Source organism: Ictalurus furcatus, chromosome 8 (genome assembly GCF_023375685.1).
Source record: "Ictalurus furcatus strain D&B chromosome 8, Billie_1.0, whole genome shotgun sequence".
NCBI classification, from domain to species: domain Eukaryota; kingdom Metazoa; phylum Chordata; class Actinopteri; order Siluriformes; family Ictaluridae; genus Ictalurus; species Ictalurus furcatus.
This window is the reverse complement of record NC_071262.1, coordinates 17701884-17726757: the sequence shown is the minus strand read 5'-3', so window position 1 is coordinate 17726757 and position 24874 is coordinate 17701884. Positions and strand designations below refer to the sequence as shown.

Sequence of the window (24874 nt, the reverse complement as noted above, 5' to 3'; positions counted from 1 at the left end):
AGAATCATCGCCTTACATAATCAGAAAAAAATTACTTAAGACAAGTGCATTTTCAAATTTTATTCCACCCAAGAATACATAACGTTTGCTTTTGAATATAGACATTCATATATAGTTATATTTATATATTTATCCACTAACCATAGGATTTATGGAAGTGCTTGATGAGTCAACTCAAAACAGTGACATTAACAACACAGCTGGCTTTAACATATTGCACAAGAACAAAACTATTCAACGTGAAAAATCAGTTGTTATTTTGTGTGTCTGGGGGCTAGTAGTTTTTTCAAAATTGTCTAGTAAATACCCATCTATCCGTCCATTTTCCATACCGCTTATCCTACACAGGGTCGCACGGGAGCCTGGAACCTATCCAACTCGGGGCACAAGGCGTGGGACACCCTGGACGGGATGCCAACCCATCGTAGGGCACAATTGTGTGCACAATCACACACTACGGACAAATGCCAATCAGTCTACAACACATGTCTTTGGACTGGGGGAGGAAACCGGAGTACCAGGAGGCAACCCCTGAAGGGGCGGGACCCGCAACCCCAGAGGTGCGAGGCAAACGTACTAACCACTAAGCCACCGTGCCCCGAGTAAATAACCATAAAAAAAAGATAAATAAACCCTACTTATTATTGTCTTAAGGTGGCCATGTTTAAACAGAATGCACATCACACTGGTGCAATGCTACTATAAAATGTGCTGCTTTGAACACCACCACCTGCTGTACTACACACACCACCTAATGCAATATGGCGAACGATGGAAAGAGTTTTACTAGTCAGATTAATTCTTTTCATTAATCTTTTTAGAATCGCGAATACCAGGTAAATAATAAAATCCAGCACAAAGATGACATAGAACTCTCCAGCTAGCACAACATGGAGTCACTTCGCAAATTAAACACTTCGATAGGAAATAAAGACGCTAGCCAGAAACGTGTAAGATCATTTACATTCGACGTGAGAACAGAACACCATGTTTTAAAGCCAAAATTGTGGCCAATGATTATTTTATTGAGGTCGCAGAACACCTACATAATCACATAGTTGTTCGTTTCTCTTAGCCTGTACTAATGAATTTAACTTGCTAAATAGCTTGTCATACGGTATTATATTATGTTAGCTACAATCGCACTTCTTAGCCTAGTCAATTAGGTTTCCAGACAACCAAAACACAAGACTGGGCAGCACGCTGAAGCTTCATAGTGGGCTAGAAAGTAAATGTATGCTTTGTCCACCTCTGATGGAGTAAGATTAACATCAAAAAGGACTTACGCATTAGTTCACAATGCATACACACTGCAAAGGACACCTAACAAGTATTAAACTTTCCGAGCAATTGAAAAAAATACAACAACTAATTCTTCTCCAAAGCAATCCATTGTGTGCCACGTGTTAGTGTGTTCAGATCTACAAAACTAGCTATATGCTGTCACTTATATGTGGAGATTTCTTTTAGTCAGCATTTCGCAACAATCCTTTATAAATAGCTAGCATGATTTAAAGAAGACAGCAATATAAACTCTGTGTCTGATTACAGTCCAGGTGAAAATAACTGATTATGTTAGTGTTTCTTTTATGCATTCTTTGATCTGAATGGCAAAATAGAAAGCTTACACATCATCATGGGTGACTAATCATCAAATCAAGTCCAATCTGAATCTGATACACTGTAGTCAAACAACAGGAGAGGTTTTGTTTTTACATTTTGCAAGAAGTGGTTATCAATGTCAGTTAATAAACTGAAAATCCCGAATAGTGCTCCTTATCATAACTTAGTCACTTATAAACAACGTTGAGCTTCATTCATCTCAGCAGCAGGTTTATAAATTAGTATGTCTAATCCAGACAAAATTAGCTTAACTCTAGGTGAGGAGTAAACTCTAGTGAGCAGTCACGTGGCTCTCAGGACGAGGTACAGTCAGTGTAGGTGGTCACCATATTCCCCCTCCTCTGAGTCACAGTCCTGCAGTGCTGCTTTGCCATGCCCTGAAACCTGCTCTCAGTCCGCTTGACATGTCTGTCAAATGTAAACATTCTCTCCATGTCATCAGACAGATCCTCAAAGAACCCTGCTCCGAAAGCTCCTTGGAAGTGCCTCTTGTGGCGGTTGTGGCCGTGCTGGGGAGCTCGGAAATGCTCCTCGAAGTTCCGTTTGGGGCGTGCGTGCCGGTTTTGACTGTAGATATCGAAGTCTCTGAACATGTCCTCGAAGTTAAAGTCGAAGGACTGGTGGAAGTACTGGTTTCCTCCTTTCACGTCTTCGCTGGAGAAAGCGCTCTGTCTAAGCCGATCATACTCTCTCCTCTTTTTCTCATCTGACAGCGTTTCATATGCTGAAAAAAATGAGAGAATAGAGCTTAGACTGGACTATAATGATGTGACTGAACATAATGAGAAGCATAAGGAAGGAAAATCGGCATCCTTTGACAAGAAGGGAGGAATTTCAGGCATGGCAGCTGATCAAGCTGAATTTTCTAGGAAATGAATGATGTCAAACACTTTGGAAGACTGTTGTGATTTAGAGGTGTGTATAAAATGGTTAGTTTTTTTTAAATCCCTTTACTCCCTAAGGAATTCTGACCAATCCCGCCCCCTCCTGCAGAAAGTTGGACTTGCAGAAGTGTAAGAAGCTTGAATAAGCTACGATTACTTTAAGACCTTGGTCATGTGACTGTGATCCTTTTTATATTAGTGCAGGATAAATTTCTCCAACATGTGCGAACATGTTTTTATTACAAACTATTTAATGACTTACCCTCCGCTACTTCCCGGAACTTTACCTCCGCATCAGGGCTCTTATTCTTGTCTGGATGATATTTCATGGCGAGCTTGTGAAAAGCCTTCTTGATCTGACGTTCACTGGCATCTTTAGGTACACCCAAAATATCATAGTAGTCCTTTCTGGCTAGTATCAGTTCTGTTATCATCAGGATGCACATGGCGAACATTAGCGTCGACTGCACTGTGGCCATGACGTTGCTTGTGCCTGTTTGATAAAAGAGAGTAGAAGAGACAGACAGATGTACAAGTCACTCTACAGGCTTAATACTCAGATTAACATAATAAGATCTAATCTAAGTTTTTGAATTGCATTTAGGTCTGATATATATGGTGCCCTCCACTAATATTGGCACCCTTGGTAAATATGAGCAAAGAAGGCTGTGAAAAATTGTCTTTATTGTTTAACCTTTCGTTTTGTTAAATCTTTTCTTCAAATAATTTACAAAAATACTCTTATGGATATCAAACAATTGCAAACACAACACAGGTTTATATAAAAAAAAATCTCTGTGTGCCACAATTATTGTCACCCCTATGAATTCATATGAGAAAAATATATTTTTAGTACACCTGGGTGACTAGGAACAGGAAATTATTCAACCATGACTTCCTGTTTCACAGGGGTATACATATGAGGTAACTAATAGCCAAATTCCCTTAGTCATTCATAACAATGGGTAAGACCAAGGAATAGAGCTGTGATGTGCAGCAAAAGGTTGTTGAGCTTCATAAAATGGGAAGTGGCTATAAAGAAATAGCACAAGCATTGAAAATGCCCATTTCCAGCATCAGGGCAATAATTAAGAAGTTCCAGTCAACTGGAAATGTTATGAATCAACCTGGAACTAGACGTGTGTCTATATTGTCTCAATGGACTGTGAAGAGGATGGTTCAAGTGGCCAAGAAAGGATCACAGCTGGAGAATTTTAGAAGTCAGTTGCATCTTGGGGTCAGAAAGTGTCCAGAACTACAATTCGAAGTCACCTACATCACCATAAGTTATTTGGAAGGGTTTCAAGAAAAAAAGCCTCTACTTTCATCCAAAAACAAACTCACGCATCTTCAGTTTGCCAGACACTACTGGAATTTCAAATAGGATCAGGTTCTATGGTCAGATGAAACCAAAAAAGAGCTTTTTGGTAATAAACACCAGAGGTGGTTTTGGCGCACACAGAGAGGTAGCCATATGGAAAAGTACCTCATGCCCACGGTTAAATATGGTGGTGGCTCTTTAATGTTTTTGGGGCTGTTTTTCTGCCAGAGGACCTGGACATTTTGTTAGGATACATGGCATCATGGACTACAGATATTACATGGCATAATGGACTACAGATATTACATGGCATCATGGACAACACATATTAAATGAAAACCTGACTGACTCTGCCAGAAAGCTTAAAATGGGCCATGGTTGGATCTTCCAGCAGGACAATGATCCAAAACATACATCAAAATCAACACAAAAATGGTTTACTGACCACAAAATCAAGGTCCTACCATGGCCATCCCAGTCCCCTGACTTGAACCCCATAGAAAACCTGTGGGGTGAACTGAAGAGGAGAGTCCACCAGCGTGGACCTCGAAATGTGAAGGATCTGGAGAGATTCTGTATGGAGGAATGGTCTCAGATCCCTTGCCATATATTCTCCAACCTCATCAGGCATTACAGAAGAAGACTCAGAGCTGTTATCTTGGCAAAGGGAAGTAGCAAAAAGCATTGACTAAAAGGGTGCCAATAATTGTTGCACACCTATAAACACATTAACCTGTGTTTTGTTTGATATCCGTGACAGCATAATATTTTTGTGAATTTCGCTTGGGCCTTTTTGCTCATATTTACCAAGGGTGCCAATATTAGTGGAGGAGACTGTAGATCCTCTCATTCAGAGAGAACATGGTTCTTTAGGTTTCATGAGGAATATGAAACTCCACTTAAATTTCTGATCTTGAGATAATCCAAGACCTCACTTGTACATCACGAGTTGTCTAGTTTGTTGATCTTTAGATGAATCCATTCGATTCAATTGTCCAATAAAGCTTATATAACTCAAATGGTTAAATAATAACCAGAGCGAGTCTCAGTGTTTGGTCATAATCTCCACCAGTTTAAGAAAATTTCTTTCAAAAGAAACACCGTGGTTGGGACATGCTTCTATGCAGCTATATAACCGATAATCCTTGACACAATCTCGAACATAGTGTTGGCTTCAGTAAAGCTGCTGGTTAAACATAACGTCAGCCTGTCTCCCTGGTGTCCATGAGCTAACAGCTACGCTAATGCACAAACTAACCACTTGTACCATTACCGTAACAGAAACAACAGCAAAAAAACTTCGGGAAACCCTCCGCTTAAATAAAACACAGCTATTATTCCCAATACATATATATATAAATTTAATTAACGTTACCTTTAATATAGACAGTCACCGGTGAAGCACAGATAACGGTTTGCTTTCGTTTCCATCCCAAGCAACAACACGAAGCGCAACCCCATTGGTTGGTTTTGTATCACGTGACCTTCACGTGCGCCGAAAGACGCAATTTCAGTAAGGTGGCGTACAGTAAAAGCAGAGATAGTGTGATATACTGTGGAGTTAGTTATTACATTTCCATTTCTATTACAGTTCTATATTAATATCAAATAAAGGGACCAATGTCAGATGAAAAGAAATTCTATCGACTCATTCAGAGATTTTGCACATTTGTAGCTATAATTATAACAGAAATGACATTTGGTAATCAGGAGGGGACTCAGCCCCTCCAAAAAAAGCCCTAACAAAGGAAAGAAATTGAAAATATTACACAACTTTTATAATTGCAATGACCCAGTCAACAATTTTACATTAAAAAAATTAGTTTCACGTAATTCTGACTCTGTAACCATTTATCTACAGTGCTGTGAAAAAGTATTTGCCTTAGTACTTCTGGTTTTTTGTATATCTCAGATTGTTTCAGAAATGAAAGCACAATCTAAGAGAAAAAAGGCTACCTGAGGAATCACAAAATACAGTTTTTAAATGATAATGTTATTTATTGAAGCAAAAAAAAAAGAAATCCAATACCAGTGGTGGGGCAGTGGTGGTTTAGCGCTTAAGGCTCTGAGTTACTGATCAGAAGGTCGGGGGTTCAAGCCTCAGCACTGCCACTATTGGGCCCTTGAGCAAGGCCCTTAAACCTCTCTGCTCCAGGGGCACTGTATCATGGCTGACCCCAGCTTCCTGACATGCTGGGGTATGCGAAGAAACGAATTTCACTGTACATATGTATATGTGACCAATAAAGACTCATTATCATTATCATTATCAACTGGGCCTGTGTGAAAATGCATTTGCCACCATAGTTACTAATTCCACAAATCTATGAAACTGCATTCATAATTGGGCTCAGCTGGACTAGATGCAACCAGGCCTGATTACTGCAAATCCTGTTCAATCAAATCAACACTTAAATAGAACTTTTTCAACAGCATGAAGTTGGTTAAAAGGTCTTACCCAGTAACACACTGTGCCAAAATTGAAAGACATTCCAGAAATGATGAGGAAGAAGGTGATTGAAATACATCAGTCTGGGAAGGGTTACAAAGCTATTTCAAAGGCTCTGGGACTCCAGAGGACCACAGTGAGAGCCATTATCTCCAGATAGAAAAACTCGGCACAGTAGTGAACCTTCCCAGAAGTGTCTGACCTTCCACAATTCCTTCAAGAGCACAGCACCTACTCATCCAGCAAGTCACAAAAGAGCCAAGGACAACATTAAAGGACCTACAGGCCCCTCTTACATCAATGAAAGTGACAGTGTTCATGACTCCACTATCAAAAAGACACTGGGCAAAAATGGCATCCATGGAAGAGTGGTGAGGTGAAAAACACTGCTAACCTAGAAGAACATTAAGGCTCATCTGAATTTCCCAAAAACAGACCTTGATGATCCTCATACCCTTTGGGAGAAAGTTCTGTGAATTGATGAATCAAAAGTGAAACTGTTTGGAAGACAGGGGTCCTGTTACAACTGGCGTAAACCAAACACAGAATTCCACATAAAGAACATCATACATACGGTCAAGCATAGTGGTGGAAGTGTGATGGTGTGGGGATGCTTTGCTGCTTCAGGGTCTGGGCAACTTGCAATAATTGAGGGAAACATGAATTTTGCTCTCTACCAGAAAATCCTAAAGGAGAATGTCCAGTCTTCAGTCTGTAAGTTGAAACTCAAGCACAACTGGATTATGCAGCAAGACAATGATCCAAAGCATAGGAGTAAATCCTAGTTATAGAAGTAAATGAAAGACTGATCTCGTTATCTGTAGCATTTGGTTTCAGTTATTGCTGCTAAAGGTGGTACAACCAGATTTTAAGTTTAAGGGGGCAATTAGTTTTTCACATCGTGATAGGTGTTGGATAACTTTTTTGCGTCAATAAAATAAATAAATAAATAAATAAACTGTATTGTGTGTTTACTCAGGTTGTTTTTGTTTTATGTTGTATTTCGTTTGAAGATCTATCCATCCATTTTCTATACCGCTAATCCTACTGGGTCGCGGGTAACCTGGAGCCTATCCCAGGGAGCATTGGGCACAAGGCACGGTACACTCTGGATGGGGTGCCAATTCATCGCAGGGCACAATCACACACACATTCACACACCCATTTATACACCATGGACACTTTAGACATGCAAATCAGCCTACCACACATGTCTTTGGACTGGGGGAGGAACCTGAAGTACCTGGAGGAAACATTAGGTGTTCTCCTTAATTCAAATAAATATTAAAATTAAATAGATATTATTTGTAGGCCTACTTGTGTCTGAGTTATTGGGGATTGGATTAAACCCATTTAATTTAAATGACCACTTAAATTAATAATAACAATAATATTCATATTATTAAACTCATATTATAAATATAACATTGATACTGGTGAGTTTGATTTCCATCGCTGTAACTAAATTTAAAAAGACAGTTAAATAAAAAAAGACCCAGTTTGAGAACCTCTACTCTAATGAACAAGTAATTTTCAGTAATCCTATTTATTTTCTAGAGATAAAGTTTGAATTGTTTTCACCTATGAAAGGAAGGAAGGTTTTCAAAATAAAAAGTGAGCACAAAAAATTGATTTTAGCCCAACTTTCGATTCTTATTTACATGCCTGCTTTTGTGGACACCCTGCACTCTGTGTTGGGATGGGGTTTTGCCTGTCTGTTTCTATTTATATATTTAAAATCCTCTTAGGGTTCTCTCTATTTGTAACTTAACAATGATCTTGTTTCTAAGCTGTGACACGATCAACAATGCTGTGAAAACACATTTTATTTATTAGATATAATATAGTATACATACACATGTGTGTATATATACACTCATACATATATATGTATGAATATGTGTATGTATATATGTATGTATGTATGTATATATATATATATATATATATATATATATATATATATATATATATGTGTGTGTGTGTGTGTGTGTGTATGTGTGTGTGTCTGTGACTGTAAGTCATTCCCTTCAAATGCTCTTGAGCTTTAAATTATGGTATATTTTGTATATGACCCCATGCAGTAGTGAAATACATGACAATATTTACATATGATTTAATAGCTTATTTTAATAAATATCAGAAATCTAAAAGGTGTGCATTATAGGTGACACATAGTTGAACACTTTACAGTTGGCTTCATGACTGTAAATCACTCTCTTCAAATCCTATTGAGCTTTAAATTATGATATATTTTGTGTATGGGCCTATTCAGTAATGAAATACATGTCAAATTTAAATGTGAATTAATAGATTATTTTAACAAATATCAAAAATCTAAAAGTTGTGCGTTATACCTGACACCTAGATGAACACTTTCCAGTTGGCTTCATGACTGTACATCATTCCCTTCAAATGCTACTGAGCTATAAATAATGGTATATTTTGTGTATGGGCTCATTCTGTAGTGAAATTCATATCTAATATACATATGATGTAATAGCTTATTTTAATAAATATACAAAAAATCTAAAAGGTGTGTGTCATATCTGACACCTAGATGAACATTTTACAGTTGGATATATGACTGTAAGTCATTCCCTTCAAATGCTATTGAGCTTTAAATTATGGTATATTTTGTGTATGAGCCCATGCAGTAATAAAATACATGGCAAAAATTATATACGATTTAATAGCTTATTTTATTAAATATCAAAAATCTAAAAGGTGTGCATTATAGCTGACAGCTACATGAACACTTTACAGTTGGTTATATGACTGTAAGTCATTGCCTTCAAATGCTATTGAAGTTAGAACCGTGTATAACAATGTCGTATGTAACTTTAGAGACGGTCCCTTAATTTCCGCATGTCTGCGAATATCGAACGTCCAACGTCAAACCAACTTTATTCCAGTATTATAACCGACATGGCATTGAGATAATGCCATCTTTTAAACAATAAAGCACTAAATTTCGTTATTTTCTGCTTTGTTTTGACAGATCTGGCTACTAGACTGGCGCCACTGACCCTTTCCGCACGTAGGTGAAGAGGAGTTGTGACGTCACCCCGCCCCGTTTCCCACAATGCACTTCGCGGCAAAACAACGCACGCGCACGACACGCTCCATCGAGCGTCTTCCAAAGATGGCGGGCGTCCCCGATCCGCTGGAAGATATGCTGTATTCAGAAGTGGACGAAAAAGCCGTCAGCGACCTCGTGGGTTCGTTAGAGTCGGAGCTCGGTGGTCAGAATAAACCCCAGAGCGAGGCGCAGAGATCAGGAGCACCCGAGAGCGGAAACAACAACTTAGGAAAAGCCCAAGCCGCTCAAGCGGGAACCGCATTGGAGGCGCGAGCGTCAGGACTACACAGAGTGGAGGTAAAGCGCGAGAACGGCTCCGAGAGGACACCGAGCTCCAACTCTGTCCCTGTCCCTTCCGCTCTGAACGCTGGGGGGATGATGGCTACCAACCGAGTGCAGCCAAACATCACGTTAGTACCAAAGCCCGCTGTACCGGGACTCGCAACTTCTCCGAACTGTTCAAGTGACGCAGCAGTTGTAGCATCATCATCATCATCATCATCACCATCCTCATCATCAGCTACAGATACTCTCCCTAACACCAATCACATAGCTTCAACTATCCGCGCCGTTTCCTCCAGAGCGCTGGCTGGTGAGAATGGCAGCAGTGCCACTGTAGCTCTCTCATCTGCTTCAGCTCCTGTAGCCGGATTACAGACCGGGGTGAATGGTGCTGTCATTGGTTCTGGCTCTGGCTTAGGCACCGACAACAGCAACACATCCACTTCCAAAGGCACTAATGGGACTTTTCTTGGTACTTCTGTTCAGCCGTCTAATCATATATTGCCACAGCCTGTGAGTGTATCAGCTGCTCCGACAGTCCCTGCTGTTGCCCTGCACCGACCTATCAACATTGCACCCAGTCATAGTGACCCTAAACTTGCAGTGCCTGTGAGTGTCGCCTCTGTCCCAGCCCCCACGCTGACCTTTTCCAACGCGAGTCTGATCAAAACGAATCCCCAAACCCAGATTAAAACCATTGTCCCAAATCAGCTTGCCGGTTCTCCCGTAGCCCTGCGGCCTCCTGTAACCGGTACAGCCGTGCACTCAGGTGCAGTCAGTACCCCGCTTCCAGTGGTGAGCACCCCGTCAGTGCTGGTGAAGCCAGAAGCAGGACTTACAGGTCAGGCTGCGGGTATGCTGAGACCTACTACTCCGTCTCCAGCAGCGAGCACTGTCCCCGTGCGACCTGGGGTTCCTGCTGCACCTGCTCCGAGGGCAGTGGTACCTCAGCTTACTGTCAGACCTCAACAACAGACCACGATTCAGTTACCGCCAGGATTCACTATACCACCGGGTAAGCATGCAGACACCACGAGCATTATTTATACTCCACCCTTATGACCATTGGAGTCCATTATGGAAAAAAAATATTCTTCTGAACCTTATGTGATCGTTTCTCTAACGCAGGGGTTTCTTCGACTTTTTAGAGCCTTTAAATGTAGAATAAATCCATGGTGTAGAGATTTATTTCGTGTACATTATTTAAATACGTGCAGTTATATCTTCGCTATTTATTAGAGCCATAGAGTTTTCAAGTCCTGAACTTTCCACTCACAGAATATAGTAGGAGTTCTCTTTAATTCTGATATATATTAATATTAGAATGAATTAGATATTGTTCATTGTTACTGAAGTTTGGAGTAAACCCATTTCATTTAAATGACCACTCAAACGTAATAATAATACTACTACTAACAATAATATGCGAAGTCATATGATGAATATCACTTTCATAAAGGTGGGTTTGATTTTCTATCACTGTAACTAAATAAAATTTAAAAAATCACAGACCTTAACAGACCCCACTTTGAGAACCACTGCTCTAACAAACAAGTCATTTCCAGTAAACTTATTTATATTCCAGAGATAAAGTTTGAATAGTGTTCACCTATGAATATAATAATCCAAGAAAACTATTTTATATTGCTAATGATTTAATATGATGGTAAAAATTTGTCAGGGGTTGTGTTATCAGTTTTACAACTGAATGTTATCAATTCAAAAGGGACGGCCTGAATCGGTTGGATATCCATCGTTACACCATTAACAGAAAATCAGGAGCTGACTTAAAGTCTAATCTCAGCGAGCTGATGATTCGCTATGTCCGAGCAATGCAAGGTCTTATCCTGATTGAGTGTTGCGTTAAAAGTTCATCCCTGCTGCAGAATCATGTTCCTGCTTCCCTGTATCGTCTGTGCTGTAGGAATGGTGCTTGTCCGGACCGAAGCGGGCCAGTTGGTGCTGGTTCCTCAGCAGGTTCTGGCCCAGGCGAAGGCTCAGAATCAGACGAAAGCGACTCTGTCTCCGACGCCTGCGACGACCACCACTACAGCCACCATTCGAGTCACCACTCCTGTGCAACAAGTATGTGAATAAGCTCTGTAAAAAGGGTACTAAACTGTGCCTTTTCTTGTTGCTGCAGTGGTACCCTTATCATTTACACCTTTAATATGTATCTTTACAGTGGCCCTAAAGTGCAAAACACTTTACCAAACCAAATACGCAAAAGCAAATAAACACAACAGCAAAAACACAAAACGGAGTGGGTGGGTCCTCATTGAACGTCAGATGCTCGTATCTGATTAGATACGGGGTATGACTTTCACGGTGAAAAGGAACTCCACTCCCCCCCAGTCTGCTATTAGCTTAGCCTAGCAAAAAAAGTTGAATGATTTTAGTTATTTTCTTATGTTTCACAAGTTGAAATGTGTTGCCCTTACTGTTGCAAAAGCTTTGAAGCCATTTCACGTTCTTATTTCCTTTTCACTGTGATAGTCATACCCCGTATCCAATCAGAAATGAGCACGTGACACTCGATAAGGACCTACATTTTCTGTTTTGAGTTAATGTTATGTTGTTTTTTTTTTTATACTTGCTGTTGTGTATTTAGTTTCTTAAAGTGTTTTGAACTTTAGGGCCATCGTTTATCTTTCACCTGGAAATTTTGATAGGCTAGTGTAAAAGGTTAAGCTCCATAAATGGATTGTGATTAGTTTTTTAGAGTAAAGCTTACTCTAAAGGTAAACTATAAGTGTATTCCTCGGTAAAAGATACCGACTAAAGCTAAAAAAGGTGTACGATTAGGGTACCACGCCACAGTGGAGATCATGATGAAAGGTCCCAGAAGACACCTGGAACATGTTCTGGTTAATCCATCATTGTAATATCATTTTAAATAAATGAGACTTCCTCGATTGAATTTGAGTGGCAGGTTTAGTGTTTTAAGGTCCAGGCATAATCTGTGTCTGAAATACTGGCCCATAAGATCTTGACTCTCTAGATTGAATTCTGGGCGATCTCTCACTTCTGTCACACAGTCTCCAGTGACATCCCAAGCCATCCGACCGATTCCTCCTGCACAGGCTAAAGTGGTCCAGACAGCCAGCCCTGCTAGCCCTGCTCTACAGGTACATGTCTTCTTCATCTGAACTTCCAACACTTCACTGTGTAATCTTTACTAATCCACCCGGCACTCAGCAGGCCCCTGTCATTTTTACTTAATGGCAAACAAAATAAAGAGCTATATAAAGAACTGCAGTATCACAGAGCAGATGAGATGGAGGTGAAGTACAGCATGATCCTGCATTTCCTTAGTAAGTTTCCATGTTGATTTGTTGTTCAATTTTTGATAGGTTCTTTCTCAGTTTAGTAATTACAAATGTCCTCATCCTTCCAATAAATATAGTCATTGCTGTTGCTATCGCTATCCTTCATGGTTGTTTTGCCACCTTTGTAGACACTGATCTGATTTGTGTCACTTCACCATGGTAATGGTAATAAAGGCAGCTTTATTTTTAGGTCAAGTAGATAGTTGTGTTTTCAACCACATACAATGCACAGTACACTGATGAAATAACGTTTTTCCAAGACCCATGGTGCAACATACATGTGTGACATACTCAGTGCTAACAGGAAAACTGAAGTGTAATAAGAATAAGCAAGCATGCAGGGTGGGTGAATGGGAAGCAGTTTGGGGACAGTAAGAGTCAAACATCTAACATACAATAAAAGACATTGACATCACACTATTCACTTCCTGCATGTGGACACTTCAGCAGGTTTGAAAATTTTTTTTTATATTTCCTACGATCATGGTATATATATTATTGCATGTGGAAACCTTTATCCAATTATACAGTGTCGGTTTTCTAAGGGATGTTTTAGAGCATGCTGCAGTATTGTAATATAATGAGATAAATGTAAATACTAATGAAATATAGGTCTAAATGTGATGTGTTGTCGTTGTCATGTTAGAAGAGCCCATTGGTGACGGCGAGCACTGCTCCAAAGCCCAGCGGCCCCACTGTGATCACGACCAGCACTCGTATTCAAGCTCCAAACCAGACACTCCTGAAACCTTCACCCACCGTCACGGCACCCGCTGCACCCACCACGGGAATCGCCAACCTCTCTCAGGTAGCCGTCATGAGCCGACCTCTCACCCTGACCTCTCTTGAGTAGTTCTTCAAGCTTCTCTCAGCTCCCGAACACATTTAACACGTTTCATTTCATTCCGAGTTTCATCTGGACCTAAAATGTCTGCTTTTGCCCAAACTGTGGTTCTTAAGGTTCTCATACAATCTCTTGTGAAATAGCACAACAGCTTCCAGGGTCCTTTAGGATCAAACCTAACCATTTAAAAAAATATATGTATATTTTACATTTTTGTTGGACTGCTTCCAAGTGATCAAATATAGTCATAGTCATTTTTCCATTCCTTATTTCAGGAAATGCAAGAGAATGTGAAGAAGTGCAAGAATTTCCTAGCAACGTTGATCAAACTGGCATCCCATAATTCCCCCTCTCCGGAAACTTCAAAGAACGTGAAGGCGCTTGTGCAGGACCTGCTGGTGAGTAGTATCGCTGGTTGTCAGTAGTGTTACACAGCATCGGAGCCATCACTGCTGTATTGTGCTCACTAATAATAATGTACAAAATTAAACATGTCATTTTGAGAGGGAGTGTTACAGACATAGATAGACAGATAGATAGATCGATAGATCACTTTGTTCATCCCAGGGAGATTCAACTCTTACAGCAGCAAAGAGAGTTAGAAGTATATTGAATGAAACAAAGGGCGCCACGGTGGCTTAGAGGTTAGCATGTTTGCCTAGCACCGCCAGGGTTGGGGGTTCGCTTCCTGCCTGCATGCTTTGGGGGTTTCCTCCCTGAGTCCAATGACATGCATTGTAGACTGATTGGCATCTCTAAATTGTCCATAGTGTGTAAATGGGTGTGTGTGTGTGTGTGTGTGTGTGTGTGTGAGAGATTGTGCGATGGGTTGGCGCCCCGTCCAGGGTGTCCCCTGCCTTGTGCCCTGGGATAATGGGATAATGATGACTAGTGGATAACAAACACACACTTGTCCTTGTTGTTTGTTATTTACAGGAAATGTCCTGTAGTAGTAGGAGTGTACTCTATCAAAGACAAAATCGTCTATCATTTGGAACTTGTGATGAGTTCTGTACTTTTTATCCACCTTTTAATTTTTTTAAGAAAAAGTCTCATTCACAGAAAAATAAGTTCACGTTTTATCGTGTTGGATGTACAGTAATCTTCATCCATTTATATGCTGTGTTTAATTCTGGACAGGATGCCAAAATTGAGCCTGAGGAGTTTACAAATCGTCTGCAGACGGAGCTGAAATCGTCTCCTCAGCCCTACCTCATCCCCTTTCTAAAGGTAGCATCCTTTACTGTCTCATCCTCCACAGAGCTGTGCCTTTTTAAAAACCGGGAACCCTGTATTCATGCCTCTTTACTCTCTGATAATTAGGGCTTGTACAGATGATGGAGAGAACACTTTATTTTTGCTACTAAATAGCACTTGGTAGAAAAAGAAACCACATCATAGTTTTATAATTTCTCGTCTAATTGAGTTTTTCTTGTATGCACCTGTTCTGGAGCTAGTAATGGCCATTTCCTGTATTGCTGTTAATTTTAGCGCTGGGCATAAAGCATGTAGCATGTGCCTTGTAGTTACACTATTGTGGCTGAATGATTCATGATGATTGTGATGAACGTAAATTAGTCAGATTTAGAAAATGAAATTGAAAGTTGCAGGTTGTGGTTACAGCAAGGACAAATGCACAGAAAGTGCAATGCAAATTCAGAACAGAATCAAATTCAAAACACAATGCAAATGAACAGAATTGCCGATTGTAATTTGTTCCAAATCTGTGAAATGGTGTTGCTGTAGATATTTTTGAAATATATTCTATAATAAATCACATATCGCAGTGTTTCCTTCCTCTTCCCGCATCGTGTTTACAGTTACAATGTCAAATACGGTCTCCTCCAAAACTATTGGAACGGCAAGGCCAGTTCCTGTGTTTTTGCCGTAGACTAAAGACATTTGGCTTTGAGATCAAAAGATGGACATGAGACGAGAGTTTAGGATTTCAGCTTTTATTTCCTGGTATTTACATAAACATAAAACATTTAGTATCAGACCATTCGATTTGTAGTTGAGCAAAAGTATTGGAACAGATAAGTGTAGAAGTAAATTAAAGTAAATGACAATTAACGTTTGCAGGCAATGGATATGCAACCAATAACTGCATCAAGCCTGCGACTCAGTGACATAACCAAATTGTTGGTTTCTTCTTCCAGGATTTTACTGCAGCCGCTTTCATTTGTTGTTTCTTACGGGGGGGGTCTCCCATCAGTTTCCTCTTCAGAAGGTGAAATGCTGCTCAATAGTGTTAAGGTCTGGTGATTGGCCATCTGAAACCTTTCACTTTCCCCCCCTGATAAAGTCCATTGTGTAGACAGTGTGTTTTGGATCATTGTCTTGCTGCATGATGAAGTTCCTCCCAATAAATTTGGATGTATTTCTCTGTAAATATTTAGGCAAAATGTTCCTGTAAACTTCTGAATTCATTCTGAGTTACATCGTCAATAAAGATTAGTGAGAATGTTCCAGAAGCAGCCATGACACTACCTCCACCATGTTTCACAGATGAGATTGTACTGTATGTTTTGAGCAGATCCTTTCTTTCTCCACACTTTGGCTTTTCCGTCTTCCGTAGAGGTTAATCTTGGTTCAAGAACTTTTGTGGCTCATCTCTGTATTTCTTTGCGAATTCCAAACTTTTCAACACCCTCTGACAAATAGGACCGGAGAATTCACCAGTGCTATGGTTTCAAACATTCAAGCATTTAAATGAATGATGTAAATTAGAAGCTAGCTAGTACTGCGTTAGATAACTAGTTAAATGTTTCAGCACTCTCAAGTTAGACACGTCCTGTTTTATATTCTGTTTACTATGTGTTTGGAAGACATTATACTCGAATAAAATGATAATGAAGTCGAGAGCAGGAAGTTCACTTGACTTCATAAAGTAATTGTTACAGCTCGAGTTGTTTGTGGAAGTGTTTTGTTCTTTATTCCAGTCCGCTAGGCGTACCATACATTTTATGGAGACTAATTGAACATGTATATGTACATGGCTCTTGTTTAGAGTTGCTACTTTGGTGTCATTAAAAAAGCTAACCGTTTCATCTGTGTAGTGGCAAAGGGTATATGGGGTCTGTGAGTTGTTTACAACAATGTTTCCTCTGTCTCGAATAATTATTATGCTGTAAGGCTCCTCACATCATCGAGCTGATCGCTTTATCAAAATCTCTTTTCCTCTTCACACGCGTACGCTTGGAGGAAGTTCAGTTGCACATAGGGATAGAAAAACAGACAGCGCTTACACAGTGACGCACATGGTTGCTGTAGCACACACTGATCCAAACCTGAGAGAGTTAAAAGGAGTTTAATTTCACCTTCACCAATGCAATATGATGATGTATGTTGATCTGGATTGTATTTTGCTCTGCATTGTGTTTTACAGAAGCTGTATGAACGCTGTAGTAGTAGTGAGTAAAAGGATTGTCTAATGTTTAAGTTTGACACGTGACTGTCTGTGTGTGTGTACAGAAAAGCCTGCCTGCTCTGCGGATGACGCTGTTGAACTCGCAACAGTCTCTGACCCAGCTCGCGCAAACCACCTCCAGCCCTCTGACTGTGAGCGCCATTAAGGCTCCACCCCCACGCGCCCTCGCCACTACGGTGCCAGCTGTCCGCCCCACCGTCACGCAGGACCAAGCTGCCCTGGTGGTACTGTCCATAAACTTTACCTATACAGATGTAACGTATGTCAGTAAACAATGCATCACAATTTTCACCTTTTTCTGTCTCCTCAAGGCTGTGAAGAGGACAGGGGCACAGACGGGGCCAGTTCGGATGCCCGTGGTGATCACGCAGTCGGTCCGGCCTCAAGGTGCGTGGCTTTTTATTTATCTATTATTTATTTATTTTTTTTATGCTGATGAGTGACCACATTCAGGTGATGACAGCATGTTGTAGTTAGTGGAAGGAATGCAGTGTGTAATTTGTGTGTTACAGGCGCTGTGGTGAGAGGACCAGTGGTACAGGTGAGAGGTCCAATGGGCATCGCCATGCAGGCTTCAGCCAATCAGAAACAGAAGCTGAATGACCCAGGAGGTGGAACTTTCAGGTACTTGTGCTAAACACCTGGTGCGTGTGTGTGCACATGTATGTGTGTGTTACCTAGAAGTCAACACCAGTGTGTGATGTGTGTGTATCTTAAGGCTTTTTTCACACAAAGCTGAAAAAAAAAGCTGGCCAGAGCACTTTTTGTGCTGATATTAAAAAAAAAAAAAAAAAAAAAAGAAAAGTCTCTCAAGCAACATTGCACACTGTAACCATGACGACGCTTTTACCAGTCCTACCTACGTTCAACAAATTAACATACCTAGCTTGCTATCTAGATTAGATTTGTTATCAGCAGTGTTGGGTAAGTTACTCAAAAAAAAAAGGTATCCTCTACAGATGACTAATTACTACTTTAAAATTGTAATCGGATTACTAATTACTTTACTTTCACGTTACTTTCAAAACCCATCAAACCTACAAAAATACACTACACCGAGAAACTCATAGTTCTTTCAGTAATTTTAGCGCACGTCAATGTATGCCTTGATCAGAAAAAGTTGGATTTATAATTAAACTAGCCTCGGGTGTTGTCACTGTTTATAGGGGTACCAGACCGCTAAAATATATAACCAAGAGGAGGCACAGCTAAGCTTTAGCTGCTACAGTGCCGTGCACAGTACATTATCTTTCATTCTGCTCTGCTCATATCATGTTCACGTAAACTGGAACTCATATACACATTTACACTGCTTGTTTTCCTGCTCAGCATCAGATGATGTTACTGTTTCAGTTTCAACCCCTTTACTGGTTAAAAATAAATCTGCATATATCCATTTATCATCGCACTGACTGTGAGCGAGTGTTTGGCAGAATTGAGAGACTGCAAGCCAATAAGACGCGAGTATTTCCACATATTTTCCTGTAAACCCTGTCTGATTGGTCTCGACTCCGTTCACTGAAGATATAAAATTACAGACTGTCTTCTTTTACTGACGTTCAGTTACGCAGTGACAAACCGCTCCAAGTGGAGAATTATTCAGCGCTAAAGGAAAGCTCTTCGGGGCAAAATGTGATTTATTTAAAAAATGCATTTGACTTAATATTATTTACTTAACGATAAATGTGTAACGCAAGTAATGTCATTTTATTGACATCAGTAACTGTAATCAAATGACATTCATTTAAAATGTAATGCGTTAGATCACTGTGTTGTCAGAAAAGGTCATTAGATTACAGTAACGTGTTGCACCTAACTCTGGTTATCAGTAATGAAGATTAAATAAAGAACGGTTTTTAACTCTGGGAGTGAGGAGGTTGTTTGTCTTCGCTGTACGTTTGAGACAGAAAATGAAGAGGATTTGTGCTTGACTATCCAGAGACAGGCACAATGGGACGTACTGATGAATGTCCCAAAAATAGTAGAGGTATGTTACTTTTAGTTACAACCTAGGAATACTGGCAGTTATTTTTTTTAAATATTCCACATAAAATTGTAAATCTGGTTCTATTTGCTCTCTAACAAAAACCTCCATGTTTGTTTTTCCGGCTTGCCCCCAGAGCTGTAACCTATGGAAGCCCTAAGCGGCCATGCATTATTATTATTGTTATTACTATTATTATTATTATTATTATAATGTCTTGTTTTCTCGTGATCTCGACATAACAAAATTGTTGTTTTTTCGTGATCTTGACTTAATTTTTCTGCGTATTCAACATACCATGTCCAATAAAAGCTTAGTGCAGTGCCGCAGCATCATGGATGAACAAATACATTTTTACTTTGATCAGGGACTCACTCAATCTGAAATAGCTCCGTGTCCATCAGTGACTTAAAACTTCCACGTTAGTGATCGACACTTGAGAAGGGGACACCCCTCCGTCTTAATGCAGAGGAAAAAGGCCATCTTTGCAGTAGGCGATTATTACGTTTATGATGCCGATGGTGAAGATGCCAACGTGCATGCAACACCAGCCCCATTTACAAGGTGCAAGATTTTCTTGTGATAAAATGATGTGAGAAAACAGCTTTTTGTTATGTCGAGATCACAAGAAAACAAGAAAGGGGAAAAAAAAAGAATTATTCATGGCCGTTTAGGGCTTCTGTAGTAACCTGAACCATTAGGCTGTGCTTTCTTGGTGGTAGAAATGTCAGTCACTGCGATACTAGCCAGTTGTGAGCCGAGTATGCGGAAGAGGGCAGATAGCGCTTTCCTCCAAGTGTATTATGCTGCTCCACATGGTTGGCTCCATGTGTCTTTAAGGAAGCACATGTTTGCCTTCACCCTCCCTGGTTGGTAGATGAGGGGAATCCAAAAAAGGTGAACATTGGCAACACTTTTTTTAAAAGTGGTTTGTTCTATCCTTCACCTGCTTTCTGTAGGATTATATGCAGAATGTGTAATAGCAGGTGAGAAGAAGGGGGAAAAACGGTAAGTGTGAAAGACTATGTGGTCTTCCACCCAAGCCGCGTCACTCCGCTGTCTGTTTTTAATAATAATACACATTCCTCATAGGTACAGAAATGTCAGTGGTGTATGAAGGCGCTTTAATTAATAACATTATGTTGACTCAAGACAGTGAACAGAGCATTTGTGTTTATTTTGGTGACCTATTTTGTCATGGTCTGCACTTATATAGCGCTTTTTTAACTTTAGCGGTTCCAAAGCGCTTTACACTGTGTCTCGTTCACCCATTCACACACACACACTCACACACCAATGGTAGCAGAGCTGCCATGCAATGCGCTAGCTTGCCATCGGGAGCAACTTGGGGTTCAGTGTCTTGCCCAAGGACACTTCGGCATGTGGAGACACGCGGGTCAGGAATCGAACCACCAACCCTACGATTAGTGGACAACCCGCTCTACCTGAGTCCCATTTTGTCATTAGTTTACTGCACAACTATAACTTTTTCACATTTTTAAAATTATATAATTATATTTAAGTGAATGTGTGATGTGAATGAATAGAGTTTAGGTTTCATTCACATGCATGTGTGATTAAAGGGGAAGTGTGTCTGTTTCAGGGGGCAATTTAAAAAAAAGATGATTAGAAGTGCTTTTGTTGTGAGTTAACCTATAGATTGTATACATTTTATAAATGTGAGATGCTATTCTTGTAAGTAATTCAATGAACCAGAATTTATGATGTCTGTATATAGTCTGAGCAACCTGCATTAAGCACAATATTGATCTTAGGTCGATTTATCAGCTCGTGCCTTTGAGTGTGAGAATTCACAAAGGAGACATTTATTATAAGTTATAGAAAGCAATACACGCAATACTTCCTGGCTGTCATTGTAAAGATGATGATCTCTCATTAAAGGATGCCAAAGCTTTCTGCATGGATTTATGACATGTTGTCTTTATAATGGTGGCCGCTAGGCGGCAGCACGTCTCTGAGTGTTTTTCATCAGTGTACTGTAGTGAAGTTTAGAGCTCAAACAGATTGACATTTTCATGGGTGAATAATTTTCAGGGATAATGAACATATTTTGATTAATTTGCATAACCAGATTGTGTCTGTGTATACAGGAAATACTCCATTCATCCTGTTTTTCAGTAATTCCTATTTGTTTAAAATTCTTCATTCAGACTATAGCTTTATTTGCCTTTAGTTGTGACTTCAGGCGATGTAACGATCCCGTATATGATGTATTCCAGGGATGACGACGATATCAACGACGTGGCGTCCATGGCCGGTGTGAACCTGAATGAAGAGAATGCTCGTATATTAGCCACAGGCTCCGAGCTGGTAGGCACGCAGATCCGCTCCTGCAAGGACGAGGCATTCCTGCCAGCTAATCTGCTCCACAAGCGCATCCTCGAGATCGGTAGGGAACCCCAACACGTGCTCTCATTAATATGTACATTAATTTGAGCGCTGTGCATGAATATATACATGTATACATCATAGTGGCTGATGCCTAGAGCTGCTGATACACAGTTGAAACAATAAGTCTGGATCACTGAGCATTGAGTGAATGAAAATCATTTATACTGAGCCTAAGGTAAAGCGTTATTTTACACAGCACATCTATCAGATCTCACACAAAAGTGCATCAAGAAAAAAAAGAAAACCTTACTGATGCCCATCCAGAGAATTAACACGTCCAAAACAAGACTGCGCTTTACGGTATTTGCAGCAAGTCACTCCAGAGTCTGACACAAGGCCCAAAATTTTGAGCCACAATATTGCATCTAAAATGCCATTTTATTTCCCAGTTTAGTTTTTATCCCGTTAGTTTTGCCGCAGCTCAGTGCTGTATTGTTGCCAGAGCTAAAGCTTTTGCTCCAGATCTTCTCTTAATCTGTGTCAGGTGTTAAAAATGGCTCATCATATAACAATATTAGATGTAGAAATAGTATAGTTCACTTTAAAAGTTGTTTTTCATTAGTTCTGCTTTGATGATGGTTGGATGATTACAAGGTGGTTATATTGTTGTTAACCTTTCCTTATACCACGACATTGTCAATTTCTTCATTCTAATTGGTCAGGAGTTACCGAATAATTTTCTCTTAATAACAGTAGTTTTGGCTATAATTCAAATTGCAGGTTTATGTTAATGAGCTTGTCCTAGTACGCTATAATAGGTTTCTATAGTAACAGCTAATTCACAGTAACTTGATTAGCAGATGCTCCAAATAATCTAAGACTTATAATAAATTATTAAAAAAATAAAAAAAATGTAGAAATCATTGATAGAATGAAGTGTTCTGTAAAGAGATGTTTACGTAACATCCATGGAAGAAGTCTCCAGTGTCGGTCAGAGGTAAAGCTGTTAATTAAAATTTTCTGGAAAGTCTTCAAGACAGAGGATGTTGCATTTTGCAGTTTCTCTCTCTGAAGGGCTTTTTTAAAATGTATTTATTTATTTTGTGCATTATTAACTTCAGGAGAGAATAACTCTGCTAGTGAGGGGATGGCTGGTTATAGCTGCTACAACATACATGATGGCAGGAACTAACTTGTTTCCCAGACGTTCCACAGCTTTAAATATGTATTAATGGATAAGAATTATGATTATGTTGATGAATATATAACAAAAGTAATCGTTGGCGAAATAGAGGGTCGTGCTGTTAATTGAGAAATACTCAACTTTGGGGTGTTAACAATAAAACTGCTTTGCATCGCACCACCTCACCGTTGATTATTTTCCTATAACAGTATGCCTCGAACTGTGTTATTGCTTATATAATCCCCCTGTACCAGCTGGACTAGCACGGCATCAGATGAGTGTGTTACTAGTACGTTGGTGCAAATAATATAGCACTTCTCACATGTATTAACTCAACAACGTTGATGCATCACACTGTACAAGTTCTGACAGTCTACACAAACACTCAGTGCTCCCTATTCACCTGTGTTTAGCCTCGACTTAGTCCACTACATTTCTAGTGCACTTCTACTGGCCCCTTGCTTCCTCTCTGAGTCTAATGAGTGCTCTGTGTAGTGAGGCTCAGGCATCCTCAGGCTGTGTATGAATACTTTATGGGCCTCCCTCTGATGCCTCTCTGTCAGTTTGTCATGTGTGCCGGACCAAGAGAGAGCCCGCGGCCGTCTTCCCGACAAGGTCGCCTCGAAAACGTGCAATACATGCTCTCAGCGAGTCAAGCAACGCTGAGAGAAGAAACGGATTAATGCGAATGAAAACACAAACAAAACACGGTGTGTAGGCAGAATTACACATTCATACACGTGTTACCTGTTTGTCCAGAAAGCCTACAGTGATGTCAGAAATAAGTCTTCTTTAAGATGATGCAGTGAATTATAATTGTGCGCTTATACTCACGTTTGTGAAAAATCCACCAAAAATACATTCTAATAGAGGATTATGCTAATAGAGGTGATATTTTTAAGCATAAAACATGTCCATATTATATATGCGCAAGCAGTAATGGAAAGGGCTACGTGATGTTTATGGGCCCAGCTCTCAAGATTCTCCACAAGGGGGAGCTGTTACTCAAGTAGCTTTTAGGACTGGGCGATGCGCCAAAATGATATAAATATTCAAAACCTACCACAGTACGCAACAAGTATGGTGATATTTCATCAAACATATGCGAAGACACATGGAAATTATTTGTTTTTTTTATATATATATATTTGGACAAGCAAACATTTGATGATCTTTGAAACTGCCTATTAATGAAGGTGATGCACTCTATACAATGACACAAAATTTAAATTGTGTAGTAATTGTCACAATTTAAATGAACAAAAAACAGATTAGTCTGGAAAAGTAAGTACACCCCTACATTTATCACACCTTCAAATCCATAAAATTAGTATCAGGTGTTGAAGATCGGTTGCCGATGATTAGAACCTGCTTATGGAGTGCAGGTGGAACCTGTCTTATTTGTACCCCTCAAATATCTAGTGTCTGGTGTTCACTTTGATATTGTCTCATATTGCCTATCAGTCTGGTAAGAGATTGAAAAAGATCTCCAGATTATTTGAAATACATCATTCCACTGTAAGGAAAATCATCTACAAATGGTGCAGATTTCAGACAATTGCCAATTTGTCCAGGACTGGCCGTCCCAGCAAATGCAGCCCAAGAGCAGACTGTCTGATGCAAAAAGAATTCTCCAAGAACCCCAAAATTTCATCACAGGATCTGCTAGTAAGTCTTGGAACTGTTGGAGTTAAAGTGCATGCTTCTACATTCAAAAAGAGATTGAATCACAAATTTGACCTGCATGGGAGGCGTGCCAGGAAAAAGCCTTTGCAAGACCACAGTTTGCCAATGAGCACATAGGCAAAGACCAGGCCTTTATGAGTAATGTAATCTGGACAGATGAATCAAAGATCGAGTTGTTTGGCCACAGTAACAGCAGATATGTTTGGCACAGATCAAAGACAGCTTTTCAGGAGAAGCACCTCATGCCAACTGTGAAGCACGGTGGTGGAAATGTTATGGTTTGGGGTTGCTTCACTGCCTCAGGGACTGGACAGCTTGTATTCATTGATTCAACTATGAATTCTGCATCATATCAAATGGTGCTTGAAGATAACATGAGGTTATCTGTCCGAAAGTTGAAGTTGAACCGAAATTGGACCTTTCAA

General features: G+C 40.0%; 2 protein-coding genes across 3 annotated transcripts in view; one reads left to right on the top strand and one right to left on the bottom strand.

Annotated features, from left to right (window-relative positions):
- Positions 1–45: 45 nt before the first annotated feature.
- Positions 46–5266, bottom strand: dnajb9a (DnaJ heat shock protein family (Hsp40) member B9a). Its single transcript, XM_053631196.1, has 3 exons — positions 5204–5266; positions 2770–3000; positions 46–2347 (listed from the first exon to the last, which is right to left on the bottom strand). The coding sequence occupies exons 2-3, from the start codon at positions 2984–2986 to the stop codon at positions 1917–1919; spliced, it is 648 nt and encodes a 215-aa protein (XP_053487171.1). The 5' UTR covers positions 2987–3000; positions 5204–5266; the 3' UTR covers positions 46–1916.
- Positions 5267–9383: 4117 nt separating this feature from the next.
- Positions 9384–24874, top strand: part of si:dkey-219c3.2 (transcription initiation factor TFIID subunit 4) — a 51911-nt gene continuing 36420 nt past the window's right edge. For both annotated transcript variants that reach the window (XM_053631182.1, XM_053631183.1), the window contains exons 1-10: positions 9384–10656; positions 11566–11726; positions 12680–12769; positions 13617–13778; positions 14090–14212; positions 14955–15044; positions 17289–17468; positions 17556–17631; positions 17757–17868; positions 21469–21638. In XM_053631182.1, the coding sequence (XP_053487157.1) occupies positions 9423–10656; positions 11566–11726; positions 12680–12769; positions 13617–13778; positions 14090–14212; positions 14955–15044; positions 17289–17468; positions 17556–17631; positions 17757–17868; positions 21469–21638 (2398 nt within the window). In that variant the 5' untranslated portion in view covers positions 9384–9422. The remainder of the gene's footprint in view (positions 10657–11565; positions 11727–12679; positions 12770–13616; positions 13779–14089; positions 14213–14954; positions 15045–17288; positions 17469–17555; positions 17632–17756; positions 17869–21468; positions 21639–24874) is intronic.

Bases quoted from the DNA above. Each gene is read 5' to 3' on its own strand.
- dnajb9a (XM_053631196.1), bottom strand. From the start codon at position 2,986: ATGGCCACAGTGCAGTCGACGCTAATGTTCGCCATGTGCATCCTGATG. The intron at 2,348-2,769 runs GTAAGTCATTAA...CATTTTTTTCAG, and splicing joins GTTCCGGGAAGTAGCGGAGG to CATATGAAACGCTGTCAGAT.